Consider the following 22994-nt stretch of genomic DNA (forward strand, 5'->3'; position numbering starts at 1 on the left):
AGCCTTGATCGGGCTGAGATTTGTATCTCCTGCCCTCCTGTGCTTCGAGATTTAATGACTCACACTGACAACTTGCACTGATGCTGACATGCACAGGAAAGACCCTCTATAAAGAAAGCGATCTTGCCAGAAGAAAACGTGAAACAAGTGCTCTTGTGGCCTTGTTTGCTACCTCTTAGAGCTTAATTCCATTCTTTTATTCGTGTGGGGTTCATTTCTGTATCTGCCACACATACATGCAAACTGCAGATGCAGAATTGTGTCTGTGTGTCTTCAGTGGAAGCTTCATCCTGATCAGAGGATTCCTCACATGAATGTTGTGCGTTGTTCCAGGACACACTGCTTCCTGTGGTAGGTCTGTTGCTCTGGTACTCCAGTGAAAGCACCTGCAGTCATTCTTTACCGTTAAATGGTGAAAAACAATTGTAATCTTTGTGATCTGACATTTTCTGTAAGTACTGAGCTGGATTCCCAAGATCTCATATAAAATGGAAAGAGCAGCATTGGATGAAGGACCAGAAACCAGGTCTTTCAGGTTGGGTTTCTCTTTCTCACCTTGGCCCAGGAAATCTGAATTTTGGGAAAGTGAAATAATACTCTCAGGAGGGAAGGAGCAGGTGAGCACGTACCCGGCCTGTGGTTTGCCATCCCCATATAGGGCAAGGACAGAGAGCTCAGACCTGCAGCTCCCACCTCTGGGTCTGCCATGTGCACACCTGCTGAGTGTGCTCCCAGTGCCTGCTCTGTTCTGAATGAAGGCCCCATTTTGTGCCAAGCTGTCTGCGTGCTGTATTGTACTGAGCACCTGGGGTGTGCAGAGCTGGAGCTGCCACATCTCACTGCTTGAAAAGAACGTGGCCATGAATGTGCTTCTGGGATCTGCAGAGTGCCCAGTGGTTATCAAGCTCAGTGACACATTTCTTGGATAACTGTAAGTTGGTGATTTGAGAAAACCATGTGTGTGTTGAAATACAGTGGGATGGTGAAGAGGTGAATTGTTACTTGAAAAAAGTCAGCACAGTTAGGGATGTAGCATAGATGCTTCTGCCTCTCACAGACCTCTGTCACTGGCTCCTTTCTGTAGGAAGCTCAGCAAAGAGGCGAGTGTGTGTCAGTGGTGAGAGTAAGATCTGTTGAGGCAAGCTCTGTTCTCATTGTTTTGAAGGGTCTGAGGGAAACAGAGGAGTGTCAGAGCTGCCATCCTACCTGAGCAGTATGTCTGTGCTCAGCCAGGAGCCAAGGCTGTGCTATATTACATAGCTGTAGGCAGGGCCAGCACACTGCAGGTGTAAATGCTGTCTGGTCCTGAGCACAGGGCTGACACAGGCTTTTTGTTTCTCCTAGCTCTTAAACCAGAAGCTTGCTCCATTTCTACTTTCAAGGAAATTTCTCTGGGAAGGGAAGAAGGCTGGTGTGCTGCATGGCACCATCCTTAGTGACTGTGACAAGTGCTGTGGCTATTTCAGAGCTCAGGCATGCTGTCTGCAAACCAGCTGCTGCTGGGGTGCAGTGGTCACACAGGGTATAAAGGGTGTGCTTCATACAAGTACTGAAGGCCTGTCCTTCCCTCTGCAGAGCTCTGCTTTAGTGCTCTCTCTTTCATTAAAGTTACAGGAACTTCGTTACCTTCGAGACTCTTGTTTGTTTTTGGAGTTGGTGGCAGTTGGTGATGGTGAGGTGTGAGGGGCCATGTTGTGCCAACACGTACACTCCTTCACAGCACACACTGAGTGCGTTGCCTCTGAAAAGAAAGTGGTGTACTTGAACAAATAGTCTGGGCTCCATGTGGTACGTGGCACAGATGTAGTGACTCATATGACATATCTGTTTTCTTTCAGATTGTGCCAAGGAATAAGCCAAGGAAGAGCTTTTTGTATCCTAGCATGGCAAATGAAGAAGATGATCCAATTATACAAGAGGTAAAAGTGCTTTGTGGCATCAACGGTTCTATGTGCAGCTTTTTTTGTGCTATTCAACTTCTGTTCTATTGTTCTAATTATAATTTTGATGAATCCATATCTGCTATACATGAAGCTGAAATGGTTTCATACCTTCTGCTAAAAACAAGCAGTTGTACTCCAATTCGGGACTTCCTTAAGGGTCTGTTCCATCCCAGACAGTATCCCGGTGTCCCATTCACTTTACGTATGAATTCATGCACTAGAGGAATGAGCAAGGGCGAGCCTGTGGGGTTTGACAGAAGTGTGTCAGAAGGTACTTAAGATGGAAACATCTGTGTGTGATCATCGTGACACATCTGTGGATTTTAGGTGTTGGTGGCAAAGTGCTTGTATTAAATCCTATTTGGTGTGTGGGTGTGTTTTGTCTAGCTTAGAAAGTTTTCATGGCAAAACACCAGCAAAGAAGTTAACTTTTAGTCATGCTGCCAAAGAGAGAACATCCTTTTCAGATTGTGATGATAGATACACTTCAACCTCACAGACAAAAAAATTTTTTGTTTCATTTCAGAGACAAAAATATGCAGCATTGTCTCCTGCCTCATCATAGTTGTGCTGTTTTTTCTTCTCTAAGAGGCCAGCTGCTATATTACAAGTGAAAATCAGCAGAGATGAGACCTTTATCAAGAGTCATGAGTGAGCTTTATATACAATTCATAATTAGAAGCAAAAATTTACAGTATTTGAGCTCTAGGGATTGTACTTACGTCTGAGGCTCCATCCAACATAGCTGTTAACTGATGCCAGTTGTTTGTGTTGCTTTTTAGATCGATGTGTTCCTGGCCAGAAGTCTGCTGGAGAAGTTGTATCTGTTTCAGGTATTCCAGTTAGCTTTTATCTAGTGAAAATTTGTTTAAAATAAGTTGATTGAAAGAGCAATAACTTTACCTCTTACAGGGAACAGGCAAACCTGCATTCATCTCAGTTGAAACATTTAGTATTAAGCTGTTTGTAAGAGAGGAATGATTGTTTATGGCATTCACTTGTCATTAAATCACTGCCTATAGCCACCCTCAGGGAATTAGTTTAGTAGATAATATCCTTATTGTAGTTTGATAAATCTGCAGTCTCTTGGCCATTTTCTGCCAGTGGCCAAGTTATTTCTGTCAACTTTACTGAACAAATATTTATTTAGGACCTGTCCTGTCTAAGACATTGCCATCAGTATTCATAACCAGCGTGAGGCATCAGAAGAGACCCCTTATGCTGTGGAGATAAAACTAATGAGTGATAAAAGGTGGAAATATGCTTGAAATTTGAAGGTCTGTTTCCCATTCTGTTCACTGAATTTCTCTCATCGTTTTATCTTTGTGGTTCACTTTTCCTATCTGCAGAGTGGGAGATCTTTTGAGATATTCATTATAAGCCAGTGGTGCTACCTGGCATAGCCTCCTGTCCAGGTCTTCTGCCCAGCATGTGCAGCTTCATGAGGGGTTGTTCTGCATGTTCTGGACAAATGGCAGCTCTGAGCAGGCTGCTGCTTTGCTGGAAGACTTCATCTGGGCACCACACTGTGATCTCAGCATCCCCAAATAGTTCAGAACAGAGGATCATGTGGCTAGATGTGACCATATGTGGACCAGATCGTGTAGGCTAACACTGCTGGTGAAAACTCACGTGTATTTTACTTCTAGATAAATAAATCTCCAGAGAGGTAATATCAGTTAATGGGTTTTCATGGCTTCTATCACATCCTTTTTCAGCTGGATTAATATGTTGTACCTTTTTCTTGTCTTATAAGCACAGTGATGTGTTGGAGGCAGGAATGGAAAAGAGTGAAGTGACAGGAATGGAGGGCGGAGGGGAAGGCTTTCTAACCATACTTTGAGATCTGATGACTCACAAGATTAGAAAAGTTGTTTATTGAGATCTTGTAACCATCTGGAAAGTGGCTTTACATGTGAAGGGGCAGGCAGGGTTTAATTAATTTCTGTTAAATTCTTTTGTCTTTAAATTAAGAATTTTTATGAAATCGATGTGTTTTCCAGTATCCAATTCGTCCAGCTTCCATGACATATGATGATGTTACACATTTATCAGCAAAGATAAAACCAAAGCAACAAAAGGTTGGTCATCATTTGAGTCCAGTCTATGAAAGTTGTTTTATACTGTCTGCAATGTGCTTCAGGTCATTACACTGTGCTACCAAGCTGTTGTAAGTGTGCAGCTTGTGGGTCCATATCTCTGTGCTTGGGCTTAAAAGAAGAATAGTTTTATTAAGAGAGGAATTAAAGTCAATGGGAAAAAAACAATATAAAGACAGAATCATTCAGGAAAGTCTGGCTACTATTATTCAGTCTATACAAGATTGATTTAAAAGACTTTCACAATATTTAGAAGAGGGCTGAGGTTTGAAGGCATGCTTTGTCTTTTAGAGTCATTGTGTGTCTTGATTCTTCTCTTGCCTGTCTATGAGCCATCAACAGTCCTGTTTGAGACTCTGTGGGGTGGTGAAAGTATAACCAAAGCCAGAATGGTTGCACTTGCCTACATATTCCAAACCTGTAGCTGTGATTTTAAAAATGTCTCACGTTAAAAAATAAAAAAGAACACAAATAGGTCTGTGATAGCAGGATATTTTTCTGGGAAATAGTTGAGGAGAGTGCTTATGTGAATTTTGGAGTTAGTGTATGTTATGTTAAGGATTTTTTTAACTAGAATTAGCAGACATTTACATTTTTAGGCCCTATGCAGACATAAATCTACCATCTCAACCAGGGACTGGTCACTAGTTAATTTACAAGTAACACGAAGAGGAAAAAAGCGAGGTGATGGCTATAATTTATAAGTTTTATTGATGATTCATTTGGAGTTCTGCCATTGTAATTATTTGCCTTTTCCTTCACGTTTTTTAGGTTGAACTGGAAATGGCCATTGACACTTTGAATCCGAACTACTGTCGCAGCAAAGGAGAACAGATTGCTCTCAATGTAGATGGCACCTGTACAGATGAAACAAGTACCTATTCCTCGTAGGTGTCCTTCATTGCTTTTGTTTGTTTCTGTGGTAGGCAGAGATATGTGTATGTCCATTAGGCCCATGTCCATCCACACGTCTCTTAAATACCTCCAGGAATGAGGGCTCCACCACTTCCCTCTGCAGCCCATTCCAATGCTTTGCCAACCCTCTCTATAAAAAAATTCTTCCTGATATCCAATCTAAACCTCCCTGGCACAACTTGAGGCTGTTTTGTTGTGTCCTGTCACTTGTCACCTGAGAAAAGTGACCAACACCTCCTCACTGCAGCCTCCTTTCAGGCAGTTGTAGAGCAATGATGTCTCTCCTTAGCCTTCTTTTCTCCAGACTAAACAACCCTCAGTCATTTCTCCTAATGTTGTTCTGTAGTCCCCAGTTTTATTGCTCTTCTCTGCACATGCTCAGTCAAGTCAATATCCTTCCTGTAATGAGGGCCTGAAACTGAATGCAGTGCTCAAGGTGTGGCCTCACCAGCGCTGGATGCAAAGGATCAATCATTTTCCAGTCCTGCTGGCCACAGTATTTCTGATGCAGACTAGGGTGCCATTGGCCTTCTTGGCCTCCTGGGTACACTGCTGGCTCACGTTTGCTGGCTGCTGACCAGCACAGCACCCTCAAGTCCTTCTCTCCTGGGCAGATTTCCAGTCACTCTGCCTCCAGGCTGTACTGCTGCGTGGGGTTATTAATGACCCTGCACTTACCCCTAGTTCATGTCATGTAACTGGCTTGGCCAGTTGATCTAATCTAGGTCCATCTGCAGAGCCTTCCTGACCTCAAAGCAGATCAACGGTCTTGCCTTACTTGATGTTGTCTGCAAACTTAGTGAGAGTGCACTCAGTGCCCTCATGCAAGTTGTTGATTAAAATGTTAAACAAAACTAGCCTTTGTATTTAAGGCATTTGCTGATAGACTATTTTGGGAATTGATGATATCAGGCCTTTTAACATCTATATGCCACATTGCCTGTAGAATATAATCTTACAGCATTCATCTGTTTGCAGGAAGCTGATGGACAAACAAACTTTCTGCTCTTCACAAGCTGCAAGTAATGTTTCCCGCTATGCAGCTGCTGTTTATAGAAAAGGTGACTTTGTTTTGTTACCCCTCACATCAGTGAAATGTGAATTTCTGGGTTAAATAAGAACTGTTCGTTCCGTGTTTCCAATAGCATAGGCTCATATTTAATTGAAGCTTTTCTAAATAAAGCAAAAGCTTTCCTTATGAGTGTTCCTAGAGTCCTTGAGGAGCTCCAGCAAAGTTTTAAATGCTATTAGCAGGGCACAGTAGGTGCCTCCAAGATCTTAACAGCCCACGATGGCCTGAAACATACATTTACAGTAAAAAATTATTTTTTTACATTGTGTTGTTATCTCTGTCTAGGCATGGCTCTTTTATTTGCCTGTTCAACACTTCCTGCCCTTCTTTTGTTTCTTAGTGTCACTGCAGAGTTTTGATGAGAGGATCATTATAGATTGCCTACAGAGATGTCTGTTTCACTAGTAGTCTCCTGACAGATAGGTCAGATCTGAGCCAAAATGGGGCTCTGTAAGATCTGGCTCCAACATTAATCAAGAAGGTAGCAGGAGAAGATCTTGATTTTTTCATACTCCTTTGATGTTCTATGCACTGGATGAATCACTTAATCCCTTTTTACTGTATTAAATATTTGTGTTCTCTGGAAGCTGTGCTGTTGCAGAGGTAGCAAGGTGATGAAAGTACTGTCTCTGTGCATTAGAAAACAATACTTTTAACCAATATCAATTCTCTTTTTCAGGTGAACTTCACCTGACTCCGCTGCACGGAATTCTTCAGCTGAGGCCAAGTTTCACCTACTTGGACAAAGCTGATGCAAAACACCGCGAAAGAGAAGCTGCTAATGAAGGTAAGTGCTGCGTGAGTTGTGTTTCCTTTTGAGAGGTAGGATACAAGTTCTTTCTCTAATTTTATTCAAAGGTGTTTAATGTAACAATGAACTGATTATAAAATCATTTCTCAGCCAGTTCTTTTCTCTGATCATATTTTCAGTGTAATTGCATCAAGATTTTTGTGGAGAGGTGTAGGGGACTGGCAGAGAGATAGGAGACAGCGGGCAGTGTCAAGGGGCAGCAATAGGAAGTGCCACCACAGCCACTGAAAAGCAGCAATGCCAAGTTCATGGGGGCAGTTTCTCCTATTACATGAGTGGTGTGGCACTGTCATATGCTGCATAGTTTAGCAAGCTGTAGTTCCTATTTCTGCCTTCTTCCAGAATAGGCCTCCAGACAGGTACTTGTTGACTCTGGTTGTTTTATTGTAGTGGTGGTTTTATCCTGTTGGCTTTTTTTGGCAGGTGGTGATTCATCCCAGGATGAAGCTGAAGATGACGTTAAGCAAATTACTGTATGTCCAGATTTCCTTTTTGTGGTAGTTCAGGCAACAGTTCACAAGAAAGCATGTCAGTTCATACCCAAATAATTGGACAGGAAACCTCATCTGGTTCTGGTGACCCTGGGCTTGGGAGGGGAAAGGCAGTTGTTGCACAAGTGTAAAGATGGCAACAAGAGTTAGTTAATTTGAGCTAGGACCCCTAGCTTCTGCTCTCATGCTGCCAAATAGGTAATGGAGGTGTTTTGTTTCAAGTGTTTTGGAGCTGTATTTAATGATGCTCAAATCTTCTAGGTACGGTTTTCCCGCCCTGAGACTGAGCAAGCTCGTCAAAGACGTGTTCAGTCTTATGAATTCCTGCAGAAGAGACAAGCAGAAGAGCACTGGGTTCATCTCCATTATTATGGCTTGAAGGTGAGTGTGGGGCCTGATGGCTCAGCCAAATTAAATCTGGGTCTGTGGGAATGGGGAGTCATTAGAAGACAGCGAAGAAAAGTTGATCTGTAGGCTTGAAATGACCCCACAGTGCTGTGTGCCTCTGCCACCAGATAGTGCTTTGGGATCTCCACATTGGAAAAGCTTTAAAATCGAAAATTGGACAAATTTAAGGCAGGAGGGTTTAAGTCCAATAGTCACTCGGGTCTTAGCTTTGTAAAACAGTCAGGGAAGCCAGTCAGATAAGTGTCATAAATCGTGTTTCTCTGACACAGCATGCATGTCAGGAGACTTTTGAAGTACATCAACTGAAATGTTTCCACATCGTATCTGCATCATTCAAGAAGGCTTACAGTACAGCATCAGTGAGATGGAATGCTTGAATAGCGCAGTAAGGATGGAGCAGTCTCAGTTCAGAATAAGGAGTCTATGTGAAATTTTGTGTTCAGAATGTGTCAGTGATTTGTGCTTTTCTCCATATCTCCAGGATAGCCGTTCAGAACATGAGCGCCAGTATTTATTCAGCCAAGGTCACGGCCTTGCTGAGAATACAGAATTAATAAAATCTCCCAGGTAAAGGTTTGATGGTTTTCTAGAGAAGGTACAATAATTTCTTGGGACTGTTTTCAGAGTAATAAGCAAATTTGTTTTTTTAAAATCATACCTTTGATACTGATATCCATGGTAGAAGTCGAATTGTTTAAAAAATAGAGACAAACTGGTCTTCAACTTCAGTTGCTTTCACTTGAGATTGTAGCCTTGTCTGTGTTATCACAGCTTTATTGAGACTGCAGATATTGTAAAGGAGAAGTAAAACAAAAGCTCCTTCTGATTAAAATAAATGAAAACTCTAAAGCCAACGACTTCCATTGTTAGAAACTCTTGGAAAACATTTTGGTGATTTTTAGGAGACACCTGATACTACTTGAAACATGTTTGGTTTTGTTTCTTGCTGACTGCAGCTATGTATAGGAATCTTCTGTTGTGCAGACAGTAATACTGTTTCGCTGTAAACTGATAGACCATGGCCTGAGCAATAGGAAGGTGGTGGACTGCCTCTCTCCTTAATGGTGTGGGTGTGTTTTTGTAACATTTAACATCTCAGTGGAGCAGTGCCAGGTGTGATGAGAAGTCTTGTGGATTTGATTCTTTCAGACACTGGCAGTTATGTTGGCAGGTCTAACTGCAGGACTTCATGTGGCCCCACTTGCTCTGTGTCAAAGTACCACGTTGAATGTTTGCAGTTCCTCTATGTGGACACAGGAGAGTACAGAAGAGCAAAGATTCTGACTCCCATCTGTTTCATGTTTTTTGTTTGAATGGATGAATGTCAGTAGCTTTTACTAGCACTGAATTTGTGGAGGAAGATGAGAAAGGAAAGGGGAGGGGCTCTCTTTTCAGGCTGGTGTTTGTTTTGTAAATTCTAATAAGTAGGATTGCTTTAAGCAAAAAAATAACTGTACTTAAACTTGGGAAATCTCAAGACAAACATTATAAGGATGTGTTTTCTTTTCTTGTAGTGAATATTTAATGATGCTAATGCCTCCAAGCGTAGAGGAAGAGAAGTAAGTGTACAGAATGTTCAACGCTGATACTGTCTCTATGCTCTCTCATGAGCTGCAACTCACAAAGCTGTTGTTTATTTGCAGTAGCAAACCAGTGGCTCCAAGCAACGTGCTTTCTATGGCCCAGCTGAGAACTTTACCCCTTGCTGATCAGATCAAGATCCTGATGAAGAACGGTTTGTAATCCCTTTGCACTTTACTTGTGACTTCTAATTGTCTCAGATAAAATACCTTTCCTAATAGTATCCGTTCTGTCTGGATCTCAGATTCTGTGAAGCAGTTAAAAGCTGAGTATTTGCTTGAGAAGGCTGAGAGTGGTCCTTGGGAAAGAGAAGAGCAGTAGATGGAACAGACAGCTGCTCTGTATGTTTGTAGTGCTCTCACTCTTAGAATATTTTCTGATCTGATGATAACTTTCAGAATGCATTTATTTCTGCAGTTATCTTCTGGAATGTGAAGTCTTAGTATGGTTTAAAGGTGGAAAATTAATGTAACAGGCTGCACTTTGGCATTTTTTTCCCTTGAACGTTTTCAGTAATATGCTTCTTGAGTGTTCTGTAAGTTTTATTCTATCTCTTCAGTCCTGAGAACCTTAAGAGCTTCCTGTCTTGTCAGGTGTCTCTGTTTCCAAATATTGCCAAAGGAGTAGATTTTTTTTTTTTAATCCATGAATTAATTTAGGGCCAGTTAAGCTAATCAACTTTGTTGCAACATGAATGTGTATTTTTTGAACAGATACTGACTACGGGTGCTAAAATTTAGGTTTTGAATTTTTATTTTCCCCTCAGATACAGCTGTGACCCGGAATTTCGACATAAACATAAGTCACAATATCCTAGCATTGAAACTCCGTTTTTATTTTGCATACTGAGAAAGCCCTTCATCTGATGTTTCTTTTGCCTTTCAGTGAAGGTGATGCCATTTGCAAATCTGATGAGTTTGCTAGGCTCTGGGACAGACTCTACAGCAGTTCTCCGCTGCATACAGCAGGTGGCGATGCTGGTCCAGGGAAACTGGGTGGTGAAGAGGTATGCCTTGTCTTTGTTGCTGAGATGTGGTTTTCTGCTGTAAGAGAATTAGAACAATGGGTTTTATGTAGTCATCTTCATTGTGTATCTGTGTTCTCAATTCACTGTACTGTGAGATACTCTTTCAACATTCTGTGTTTTGTTCTGCAATAGGATAATAAAAATTCAAACAGATGATGGCAGATGCCAGCACAGTCGTTCCCAGCCCAGCTAGAATTGTGGTGGAGCTGTGATGTAATCTGTATTTGCATTTGAGCTGTCAGATATTTCTTGTCTTCACTCGTGTTCTTTTGTATGGGGACACTCCTAAATCCTTTCAGAGATTAATGTCAAATATAAATACATACAATGAAGCCATCCCAACCGTTAGTATTTCTTAGCTAAATTCAGTCAGAGAAAGATCTTTGTGCAGACGCTTTGCTGTTCGTCAGTGGATGCTGCTCTTGTCAGCTGAAGGCATTACCTGCCTTCTAGAGGCTAGCTTTACCTGTCATAAAATGGCACTACCTGTGGGGTACTGACTGTAGCACATGAAATGGATGCTGTGTTGTTCTCCTGTTTATTAGAACAAGGCATCTCACTGGGAGTTAAGTCTGAAGAGCAGTGTGATTTATTTTTTTTCTTTTTTCTTTTCACCTGGGCGGAGCAAAGAATTACAGCATGTGGAGTAGCTTTCTGCACTAAGATGTGTGGCACCAGTTGCCAGCTTGTCTGTTAGCAGGATTCTTCAGCTGTTGTGATACAGGCCTGTGCTAGCTGTGTAAGCTGCTTCAGTCCTTGCTGTCCCTCCAGTCATTCCAGAAGGCAGCTGGGTGCAAATTAAAAGTGTTATAGTACTCAGAGAGTTTTTATGTTGTATGTGTTTCTTTGCTGTTTGTCTGAGGAGTCTGTGTGCGTCTGTAGATGTAGCCTGTTAGGGATAGTTGTGCACAGAGCAGTGTCTGCATACATCAGAGCTGTAAGTGAGGAGGCTGAGGAGATCAGGAATGTGAGCCTGGGTTGTGCCTCAAGGCTTTGAAGTCTGTGGAAATGAATGTCATCTAGTTGATCTTGCAAGCAGACAAGGACACCAGGGTGGTGTTAGTCCTGGGTCTGATTGGTTTGAGCATGAAAGCTCATAGCATTGTTCTCTTTAATCTTTGATTGCTGAGAAAGAATTAAAAAAAGCACAACACCAAAAACTCATTTCTATAGATCAGCATTTTGGATAAAGGCTACCTTCAAGGCTTAGGTTAGTCTCAGCATTTCTTAGGATCGTGTTGGTCTTGTTTACACTTATGCAAGGAAGGAAAGGCTTTGCAAGAACAAAGCAGAGCACGTACCTGTGTTGCACACATCTACCAGTCACAAGGCTGGGCTTTGCTGGTGTAAGCACTTCTAGTACTAGTGTAATTGAAGCGGAGTAATTACATTAATATTAGTTCTTTTAATGAAAGTGATGCTTTGGATAAAGGTGTAAATTAACAGCAGAGCTGGGAGCACGTTTGTTATGTTAATTTTCACCAATGCTGTATTTTGGAGAACCAAGTAGCTAATCCATCTTCCTTTTTAATTAACAGCGATGTGCTCTACCCTAAAGACACTTCCAGTCCGCATAGTGGAGTCCCTGCAGAAGTGCTTTGTAGAGGGAGAGACTTTGTTGTAAGTACAAGAGTTTGTTGTTTCTAAAGGAAAGTATTGTTGAAGTTTGTCTGAGAGCCGTGGCATTGTCAAATTTGGTTTCACATCCACCACTACTGCAATAAGATGTTTGCACCAGAGAAATTATTTGCGCTGTAACCCTGGTGGTGGTGTTAAAAGTCTGGCATGGGAGTGTTTGTGTGGACTGACATTGTGACTGTCTGGTAAGTTCAGATTGCTGGTCATTAACAGTAGCTGGTATTCATCTCTTTGTAATAGAACTTGTAGAGCTGCTATCATATAGCCTGCACAATGCAGGGCTGACAGCGAAGCCAGGACTGGATAATGAAGTGCTTGTTTCTCCAGATACATTTCCGTGGGCTCAGGACTGCAAGGTCTCAGGAGGGCAGTGTGGTTAAGCCTTGTGCTCCTGGAGCATGCACTGTTGATCTTTAAAAAGGATTTTATTTCCCTGAGCTGCTAATCAGTGAAAGGACTTTGTTCCTAAGCACCTTCTGTGAGTGGTAGCTGCGTATGGAAGTTGAAATGAGTACAGGTCTCATAAACGTGCACATAACCACAGGAGGGAGGAACAACTTAGTTTCGTGTTTGTTTTTGCTAACCACGGAAAGAATAAGTTCCTGGGTGCTTCCTAAGTTCATACCCAGTTTATGGCTCCCACCCCATTGAAGAGAAATTAACAAGTGCATTGCTTTCATGTTTTTCGGTTATACCTAAGAGTTCCCCTTGTTTGCAAAGTCTGTTTATGAGATTTAGCTCTGGATAGGAGCATACTGTGCAAGAGACCTTAAGGATATGGCAGCACTAGCATAAGATAAAATGATGGTGATTAAAGCTGACTTTTTACTGTGTCTTGATGTCTGCCCAAGACACTGCCATATGGAGCTCTGCAATCAGGTGTGACCCGGTAACACTAGTCTTTAAGACCCAGCAGATTATGTGACACATCATGTGTGAAGTTCTAGGGACCAGAAATTATTATGCTTGGTTAAGTAAGTGCTAATGCTTAGCTATTAAAATGTAAAGATAAAGCGTTAAATAATGGAAGGTATTTTACTTTTATTTTAAATGCTCTAAAAGACCAATGGCGGCTTTAATGTTCAGTTGTTCTGTGCTGTACTTTGAGGGAGGTAAGTAATTCTTGCCTTTTCTCAAAGCTGCTGTTTTTTTCATAATAATGTCAGTTTCTAGTTTAGAATAAAGTGCCTAATGAGAAATGACTGTCTCAGACTTGTGTGCAAGGAAAGGTGACAGATCTGTTTCCTTTAGGCAGCAGCTTCTTGTCCTTTAAAACAGAAATGCCTTGTGTTGTGAGTGTGGTGATTTTCTGAGTTTGTAGGAAGAAAGAAGTTGAGTCAGAGAGAAGAAAGTATGGATGACATAGAAGCACAAGAGGAAATTGACAATAATGAGATTTTTGAATTATTTGCAACGCTATTAATAAACACATATTAAAGGAGATTGTAATCGATTTAAATGGAGATGGGAAGAAATCAAAGGTCATTTTCGGACAGTGGTAGTTCTGCTCATGTGCCCATTAGCCTGCACTCAGCAGCTGCCTCGCAGTATGCTAGGCCTTTGGAGTTGCTTAGCAGAGCACCTGGCTTCTCCATTAACCGGAGACAAATACGTGAGCGAATTGCCATCATTGCATGACTGTAAGTGACTGGTGATGTGCAATGGAAAAGGCAGCAGACACTTTCTAGAAGGTTGTGTCAGCAGCTTCTACTGGCACTGCACCCAAAGAAGTGGAGGAAGAGTTTCTTCAGGTTAGTGAACAAGTGTGCTAAAGCTGGGCGTGAGGTGTGATTCCTGCAGTTCCAGCACCACCACAGTAGAAGGGCTTTTTTGGAAGCTAAATGAGGTTTGAGAGATTCTTCAGAGCTTTTGTAGTCAAAGGTTCACCAAGGGAGACCATGGACTCTCAAAGGTTCTGATACTGTGCATGGCCATTTGAGCAAGGAATAGGTCAGAAAGTGCTTTCCTGCTGTTTGTGTGAGCATCTCCTGTTTCCACATCCTTGAAAGGAGTCAAGTTTCCATTTTTTTGGTAACATCATTGCAAAATATTATTTCTATGACTTCAGTAAGGCAACTCCTAAATATGGTTAACAAGGTTTTCTCTTTTGTTTCCTTCCTAGATGTGGAAGTTCACACAGGACCGCTGGGTTGTACGAAAGGAAGTGGCGACAGTTACAAAAGTGAGTGACTTCTTTCTAACACAGAGTTTGGGGCTAACTGTGGGCATTGTCTGCAGGTCAGTAACAAGGTGCTGCTGCAAGCCTTTCCTTTCAGGTTCACAGTGTCTGCATTACTGCTGACTTGCAGTGTTGCTAACCAAGGCATATCTTCACTTTGGAACAGGTATAGATGCTCTTTACAGAATTATTTTAAGCAGCTCCCACAGTTACAGTTCCACAGGACATGACTGTCCTTGCAGCTGAGCCACTGGAATGCATCTTTGTCCCCTCTTCTGTTTTGGTGGAATGCTGAACATCCTTTGAATTAAGCTTACAAAGCACCAAAGCAGATGAGAACTCATGTAGTCCACACTGATACTCCGCTTTTGCAGAGTGCATTACAGAAGCACAACACTTCTGATGGTATTGCCAAAGCTGCCAGTATTGAATAAAAGCTTTAAAACAACTCAGGCACCTGAATATTCTGTCAGAAGGAAAGAAATCATTTGTTTAAATCAAAATAAAATGATAGATCACAAATCAGTTGATGCACAGACTGGCTACTTTTGGAATTTAAGATCCAGTGCTGTTTAAAAGCTGTGCACCTGTAGGTGCAGCATGTCTCACTTCGAGCTCTAAACTAAGATGAAAGTTGTAGGACATGCTTCTCAGTGCAATAGTCTTTTCATCTCAGTAAACTCCCTTTTCTTTACAAAACATGTCATGAGCTATTTGGCTGTCAGCTGATTAATCACTGTTCTCTGAAGTGCTCTGCCTTTAACATTGTGTGAAAGCGCTGGTGTTGCAAAGGATAAATATCTCTGACTGACTCAGGTGTGTTTGTGGGAGTGCCCCATGTACACCAAATCAGTCCTGCTCGTCCTGTCGCGTGGAACAGTGTTCACTGCTTCATGGCTGCAGATGCCCTATTTGAATTGACATCCAGATCATTTTTCCTTTTTCTTTTAGCTTTGCCCTGAAGATGTGAAAGACTTCCTAGAGCACATGTCTGTGGCAAGAATAAACAAAGGTTGGGAGTTCATGCTCCCTTATGATGAAGACTTTGTTAAGAAGCATCCAGATATAGTTCAGAGGCAACGTATGCTGTGGATGGGCATTCAGGCCAAGTAAATGACTTGCTTTGTTTTGGGGAGTAAGCTAAAAGTGAAGAATGATCTAGTGTGAAGTTTCTGTGAATACTAACGGATCTACATTTGATCCATAATGCCTGTAAGGTTTACTCCTCTCAGGGGGTGTGGTGTATGGGGATTGTGTTGATGCATCATTCAGTCACTCCTTTTCCTTGGCTTCCTGAGGACAGCTTTCTAGAAATTAAATGTTCTGGCTGAAAGTTAAAGCTGGTGTGGCTGCAGGCAAGCATAACAACAGAAACAGTACTGATATGATTTCCTTTGTATTTCAGATTAGAAAAAGTCTATAATCTTGTAAAGGAACACTCGACACCAAAGAAACAAGAGTCACAATCAGGTAAATGAAATTGTTTGGATCACCTTGAGACTCATGCATCTTTGTATTTCTGGGTGATATTTTGTTGCTCTTCTCTGTTTTTGAGTGTGGTGGGGATTGGTCTTGTGTCTGATATTACCCCTTTCTTGTAATTTCTTTTGCATTATTTGAGATAACTTGGTCTTTACTAACATCAGTGATGTTAGTGGTGACACAGGCTTACTGTGGCAGAGCGTGGAAGGATTCCTTGCCACTGGGGACTCTGATAGTGTAAAATCAGCTGGATATGTTAACAACTTCCTCATTTTAAGGAATGGTGGTGTAAGCAGCTGCTGAGTTGAGGACAGGGACAGAGCATGAGTGATTCTTACCTCTTGGTTCTCAGGCTGACATGCATGAGGTTGAGTCATTCCCTTTTTAGTTCCAAATAAAATAGGGTGGAATTTTTATTTCCTCTGATTTGCTCTGGGCTCTGTGGTGTGGTTGAGGGTTAAACAATTAATGAGGAATGTATTTGCTGGGGGGCTGCAAGGAGGTGTAAAGTTGTCTGTTTGCCATTCCTCTCCACCAGGGATGTCAGGGAGAATGTTAAAGTGGCTGTTCTGTAATCCTAAAAGGTTGTGAAAACCTGAGATTCCAGAGAGCTTTAGCTAGGCGTTTGGCTCACTGCCAGACTCTGGAGCCAGCGAGGAGAATAAGCAGAACTGACAAATGTGCATATAATTCCATTTCAGTACCGTGTGTTTGATCTGCTTGGAAGGATTAGGTGTTGGGTTATTCAGAGAGAATTAGTGGGCCTAATAGTAAAGGAGGTAACAGCATGAGTGCTGTATGGGCTTTTGCCTTAAATGCAGCATTCCTTCCTATGGGATTGAGACTGAATTTCTCTTTTGCCAACACACACTTCCCTTTTGCCTTTGGGTTGAGGTGCAGGATTGCTTTTTTTTTCCTTTTTTTTGTTTCTATTTTATTTTTTTAAGTTATAGTAGTGGGGAGGGAAGTAAAATCTAATAGGTAAACTAGGCTTATTCCTTAGGTTCCACAGGTAATGTTGTTTCCTGGCTTTATTTCACTGTGAGCGATTCAAGCAACATTTTGCAAAACTGGAGTCTTGTTTATGGTGGGATTTTATGCTATGTTTCATTTCTTATCAGGCCATCCATTGCTGGTTTCTGGGGAGCAAAGAGTCAACATGGCAAAAGCAAAAGTCAAGCAGAACTATGGGCAGCTAGAGAAGGAGTTCCAGAAGCAAAAGGCAGAACTGAAATCAAATGACACTTCATCCAAGATAGATGTTTCCAATATCCACATTAAAGAGGAGCCTGTGAGTGACGAGGAGCCCATGGACACCTCAGTGTATGAAGGCCTGAACAACGGCATTGTCAACGGCCTCCATACGGAGGACGACTCCACAGACTCCCTAAATGGCCACTTGCCTGGAGGCTGCAGCGATCGGGTAGCCCAAGAACTGAAGGCATTTGTGTCCTCAACGTTTAAGAAACAATTTGTGCTCACCTTGAGTGAGCTTAAACGGTTGTTTAACCTTCATTTAGCCAGTCTGCCTCCAGGACATATATTGTTCAGTGGCATTTCAGACAAAATGTTACAGGACATGGTGTTAGACATTGGCTGCAAACAGATTTTGGTGCCTGTAAGTATTTTTTTTTTCCTTTTGGCACAGTCTGGGTGGGAGGTAGGGGGGCAGTTCAATATGGGAGCTGTGAAACCTTTGCACCTTTGGCTGGACTGGAGGAACACTTGCGTTCTGAGTGTTGGGGCTGTTGAAGCTGCTGAAGGCTTGTCTGCCTTCCTGCTTCTGGACTTCTTCTCTAAGAGGCCAGCTGCTATATTACAAGTGAAAATCAGCAGAGACGAGACCTTTATCAAGAGTCATGAACGAGCTTTATATACAATTCATAATTAGAAGCAAAAATTTACAGTATTTGAGCTCTAGGGATTGTACTTACGTCTGAGGCTCCATCCAACACAGCTGTTAACTGATGCAAGTTGTTTGTGTTGCTTTTTAGATCGATGTGTTCCTGGCTCATTGTGCCTGCTTGCTCCTGTTTCAGTGACTTACCTTGGGGCAGTCCCATCAGCTTGCTTTGCAGTGCACAGCTTTTTGCAGGAATGCTGCTGGGATAAAGATGATGGCTGCTGCCTGGAACCGGTGGGGCACATCCAGCAGAGCTCTCTGGGAAGCAGCAAAGCATATCTGCAGAGTTCTGTTGGTCACTCTTTTTCCTCCTGGGCTGATCAGAGATGTCTTCGTTTGTCTTTATGGAAATTATACGTGTGAATGCGTGAGTCAGAGCCAGCAGATTGCTTAGGAAAGAAAAGGGATTTTGGCATCATGGAAAGTAGCCCGAAAGGAAAATAATTTCACAAGACACCTGGTAGTACTGATCAGTTTGCAACCAGCAGGAGTTTGGGAGTCAGGTGCTGTTAGGGAGAGAGGCAAAGAGACGTGAGCTGCTTGGGAGAGCAGAGAGCAGGCAGGCTGGGGAGAGCCTGGAGCACAGGAGGTATAGCGACCCTCATGCCTTAGCTGGGTTTCAGGGAGGCAGAAATGACGTGTTCAGTGGTGTGCAAAGTATGTCCTGTGGAGCCGAGTGACAGATGTGAGACACCACACAAGAGGCCACTGCTTTTTGTGCTTTTTGCGTTCTCTCCTGACAGCTTCCAGGTCCCTGGGCAGTGCTTGCCTGGAGCTGCTTCTTGGTGCTGGAAAGACTCTCATTGTACGTGGTATAGGATATGCACTTGCTGTGCTGGTGATAAACAGCTGAAGTCACTGCTGTTGTATTAACTGAGTCTGGGACTTGTTTGCTGGAGACTGCTCTATGTTTGAGTTCTGCTGATCTAGAACTTACTGCAGAATTTGGTATCTTCTGCAGCAGCCTGCATAAGCCTGTCAGAAATGTAAGTCAGCTCCCAGGCCTCTGCCTCATGCTGTGGGCCAGCTGTGCCTTTTGTGTGAGCTGGTACACTTCACTTTCTCTCATTGTTTTTCCTAGACAATTTCATTTGAACCCAGTGAGGCTCCCTGAGCTCCTTGGAAGCCTGGAGGGATGTTTTGCCTGAGATTTTGTAGTTACTCATTAGTTTTCTGTAATTGAAACTGTTTTAGTGATAGAAATCAGTGATCTGAGGTAATTAAAGTGATGTTCTGTGGGGGATGAAGACACTCTTGGCTTTCACGTTGCCCTGTTACAGAAAATGTGTTGCTGAAAACAGCAGTGGAAACCTTCCTGGTGGAGTGTAGGATTTATAAAGCTGAACAGCTGCATCTGGGGTAGCAGATAAATGGTGCTCATGGGGCCTCAGAATGTGCTCCAGCTGTGAACAGGGGCTGCCTGCAGGGTGCTGTGCTTTGCTTGTGCTTTGTAGCAGTGACAGCAGTGAGCAGGGTGCCTGGCAGTTTGCAGAGTGATGTGAATGTAGGGAGGCTATGCTCTCCCAAATAACACTGTGTTGGTTCGGAAGCAGTTCCTTCTCTGAGAGGCAGCAGTGCAGTTGTGCTCAGCATGTGGCCGAGGCAGCAGCAAGTGCTCAGGACTGCCCCAGGCAAACTCACCGGGGCTCTGCTCCTGCAGCCTGTGTTGCCTGTCCTGCTGTAGCTTGTCAGGAGGGAGGCTGATGCTATGGTGTTATCTGTGCTGAATGAAAGCACAGGAGAGTGTTCCTCTGTGTGTGGCATGTCCTCATGAAAAGAGGAGCATATTAGGTGTCGCTAGCCCAACAAACCTGAATCCTGGCTCTAAAACAAGTGCACAGCCCTGCTATATATCAGCAGTTTGCACCGAGGTGGAATTGGAGCTGCTGATCGCAGCAGGCAGCTCCTGCTCGACACAGCACTTCCCTTTGCCACGGGGTCAGAGGCAGCCCCTGAAAGGAAGGGCTGAGCTCTCCCTTTGCAGGGCAGTCCTTCGGTGTAGTGCGGAAGGCTGCGTAAAAAGGTGGGGGGGTGTACTGCAGTGAGGAACTGCAGCAGTCAGACAGGCCTGTTGGCTTTGTGTGGAGGATTGATTGAGGTTGGCAGGTCTGTGGTTAGCATGGAATGAATGGTTGGTGACAGACAGGAAGGCACACATCAGGAGGGGGAAGTATCCAGCATCATTTGTTAGTCATTGCTCCAGGGGAAAGCATTAAGGCAAATGAACATCATTTTATTTTTGTAGGAGTTTGGAACAGTTACATTCCTTCCTGCATGCAGAGGCACAAGGTCTCTGTCTCAGAAAATACAGATGGTGTTTCTCTAGCATGGATCTTGGTAGGAAGAAAAACCACTTCAGTTTGGGAGCCTGAAATGCACTGGTTTGTGGTTCGCTCTCCATCAGTGTTCAGTCTCCAGGAGTCCCCTGGGCTGCTCCAGGGATCACACGCACAGCAGCAGCACAGTGCTGGTCATCGTGCTGCCTTGGGTTTAGCAAAGCAAATTCGGTTAGAATCCGAATATCTAAAACTTGCCACTGGAGACTTCAAAACCTCCAGAAAACCCTGCAGTGCACTTCATGCTTAATTGAATTCTGCTTTGGGAAGTCTGGAGATGCAAGCTGCTGGCAGGAGCAATCCGTACATGATGCCATGAGATACTGTCAGTCCACACCCTGAGGTTATTGTGGCACTTGGTGGTTGTCCTCCCTTCCTCCAAGTCCCCATACAGTGTCATGGGATCCCCTCGTACAGCTCTGACGTGGTTGGTGCTGTGCCCATGGCACTGCTTGCCATCATTCCAGTATGACCAGAAGCATCACTAAAATGCTGTTGGGCATGCCATGTGTGCATCAGGCTGCCGGAGCACTGGTCCTATTCCCCAGGCAATATTTACCCCTCGCTCGGGGTCTGGGTGCTGCAGCATCACCCAGAAGAGCAGGTTTGGTGGGGTTTGTGTTTCTATTGCAGGCACAGGGGCTGCTGCAGCACAGTCACCTCCCTGAGTGTGGGGTGGGAGAGAAGCACTTCTCATTAAATGGCCACAACATTTTGATTCAATAATAGGTGTCAGGGGATACTGTATCATAGAATCATTAAGTAGAACTCATTAAATAGATAGTTATTTTTAACAGCCTCTTGTTCTCAGTTTCCTCCACAGACTGCTGCTTCACCAGATGAGCTAAAGGTTTATGCACTTTGGGAAGCTGGTGACATTTATGATCAGGTAAAGACAAAAATAAGTGACAGTCCCAAATACATTGTTAATGAGGATTTGGCATTGCTTCACTTTGTGTTCCTGGAAGCAGTACTGCAGTTTTTTCACCGTTCCCTAAGGAAGACTCCAGGATTCACTACCATCCAGCTTCAGGCTGAGAGAAAGCTCTCAGACCATAGGGTGGTTATCACCACATCAGGACTGGGGTGTGAACAGAAACTGAGACATTGGTAACTAACTCAGTGGGGTGTAAATACTATAAATTGTATGAAGAGAAAAGATTCTGCAGTGCAGATCTTAGACTGGGATCCATTCAAATCATTTTTCTTTTTTTGCTGATGGTAATGCAGTGGTAATGCAGTGTTAACCAGTGGTTATGTGATGATGGGACCTGGTGTGTCTGTTTATATTTAGAACAGGAAATGATTACAGCATATGTGAACATCTCCTGAGTTTTATTTGTATCACAGTAAGTGAAGTGGAAGGAAAGGCAGCCTAACAGAATGTAGATGGACAATGTAAGTGCTGTGTCCATGACCTAAATAAATGTTTATAGGAAAGTCTCAAGCATTGTTCTAGAGAATAAGCAGCATCCGACCTCCTGACTGGAGCAGACCACATGAGCTGCCTGGGAAGCGTGTGAGAGAAATATGTCATAGCCCCTTCTTTAGTATGGTTTGTACCCGTGGAGGTGCCTGGGGTCACCGGATGGGGCTCATGAGGAAGGGAGAGATCCCTGCAGAGCTGCAAGATAATGGGAGGACGCCTAATGAGAGCAGGTTGAAATGGGACAGTTTCAGGGTTATGAAGCAAGAATACTTTAATGCAGCTCAGTGAATGTTTTGTACAGACTAGTGCACATATAGCTTTTTTTAATAGAAAGCTGAAAGTAATTGTTTTTGTATTAATAATTCTTGTTCTAAAGCATCGCCAAGTTTTGCTTGAAATTTTTTCGAAAAATTATCGAGTGCGCAGAAATGTCATTCAGAATCAGCTGAGTCAAGACCTCAACAAGCAGGAGGTGGATAGAGTGCTAAAGGTAAGTTTCTGCTCAGTTGGGGTTTTGATTCAGTTCATGCATAAATTTTTAACGCTTTGGTTTAACTGAAGGATCATGTATTGCCTTGAATTGACAAGTGATTGTGATCATGGAACAGTTGCTGTGGGAAAACAGGCAGGGCTTGTTTTTCAGCCTGTTTTCTTTAAAGTAACACTCGTCTCGTTCTACCTTCTCCAAAGAGCAGTGATTTTGACTCCCCTGTTATTTGGTGTTATTGCAGCAAATCTTTGTTCTTTATCTTGGACCAGAAGGGAATAGAGCACAGTAAATGTCACGCTTCAGAGTTATTTTTAAATAATATGGAGTTAAGCATTAAGGCAGTGGTTGCATTCTGAGTTTACTGAGCTGCCTGCTCTTGTTTCGTGCTGAAGAACAGGTGCCAGATGTTCAGAAGGAAATGCATTATATTCTATAGTAGGTCTTAAAGCAGCGTAGTGAGCAAAACCCCAACTAAAACAAGCATAGAGTCTTACTTAGCACATCTCATAGTGAATGTTTGAATCCTTTCATCTCTGTCTTTGAACATGAACCATTTACTTTCTAAACGAGTTCAAGGTATGAAGTACTGACCATGCAGGTCGTGATTGACAAAGGAGAAAGCTGCCAGCTCATGTAGCACTTCAATCACTGTTGCTGGGCCTTTGCTCACCGTCACCCACTTCAGTGAGACAAGTGCTTAAGTACTTTATTACTCTGGGATCTGTAAGCAGAATAATAACCTACTTGAAAAATTACACATCTGTTGCAGTGACAGTAAGCAAACTGGTTTTGCTTGAATGAACCTGTTCTTAGTATTAAAATAAGCTGAGATGTTTCTGCCTGCTATGCAGCGTTTGGTTTGTCTTGCATGTACTGGGAGGTTTTTTCATGGCTTTTCTGGATCTGGTGTTTTTTATGGTCCCTTCCAACCCCTACAGTTCTGTGATTCTGCAAGTGTACACAGTAAAGGTGATGAAGCGCTGGAACAGGCTGCCCAGGAAGGTTGTGGAGTCTCCTTCTCTGGAGATATTCAAGACCCTCCTGGACACCTACTTGTGTGACCTGGTGTAGGGAACCTGCTTTGGCAGAGGGATTGGACTTGATGATCTCTAGAGATCCCTTCCAACCCATACAATTCTGTGATTCTTTGATTCTTCCAGCTTATAGCACTAACGCTATTGTAGAAAGCA

General features: G+C 43.0%; 1 protein-coding gene across 4 annotated transcripts; it reads left to right on the forward strand.

The window, feature by feature from the left end:
- Positions 1-1814: 1814 nt before the first annotated feature.
- Positions 1815-22836, forward strand: POLR3E (RNA polymerase III subunit E). 4 transcript variants are annotated; one of them, XR_002120162.2, is made up of 19 exons: positions 1815-1919; positions 2726-2776; positions 3947-4024; positions 4814-4929; positions 5936-6018; positions 6709-6816; positions 7264-7313; positions 7593-7712; positions 8221-8306; positions 9254-9298; positions 9383-9474; positions 10206-10326; positions 11886-11967; positions 14108-14167; positions 15116-15273; positions 15570-15634; positions 16768-17264; positions 17641-17916; positions 20697-20753. XR_002120162.2 is itself a non-coding variant. In XM_010719445.3 (19 exons), exons 1-19 carry the CDS (start codon positions 1884-1886, stop codon positions 21871-21873), a joined length of 2109 nt encoding a protein of 702 aa, XP_010717747.1. In that variant the 5' UTR covers positions 1815-1883; the 3' UTR covers positions 21874-22835. The 4 variants fall into 4 exon arrangements, 3 of the variants coding, with proteins under 3 accessions (XP_010717747.1, XP_010717748.1, XP_031411690.1); XM_010719445.3 differs by lacking the exon at positions 17641-17916 and adding an exon at positions 21691-22835 and having other exon boundaries at positions 20697-20774; XM_010719446.3 differs by lacking the exons at positions 1815-1919; positions 17641-17916 and adding exons at positions 3094-3220; positions 21691-22835 and having other exon boundaries at positions 2742-2776; positions 20697-20774.
- The last annotated feature ends 158 nt before the right edge of the window (positions 22837-22994 follow it).

Source organism: Meleagris gallopavo, chromosome 16 (assembly GCF_000146605.3).
Source record: "Meleagris gallopavo isolate NT-WF06-2002-E0010 breed Aviagen turkey brand Nicholas breeding stock chromosome 16, Turkey_5.1, whole genome shotgun sequence".
Classification (NCBI taxonomy): domain Eukaryota; kingdom Metazoa; phylum Chordata; class Aves; order Galliformes; family Phasianidae; genus Meleagris; species Meleagris gallopavo.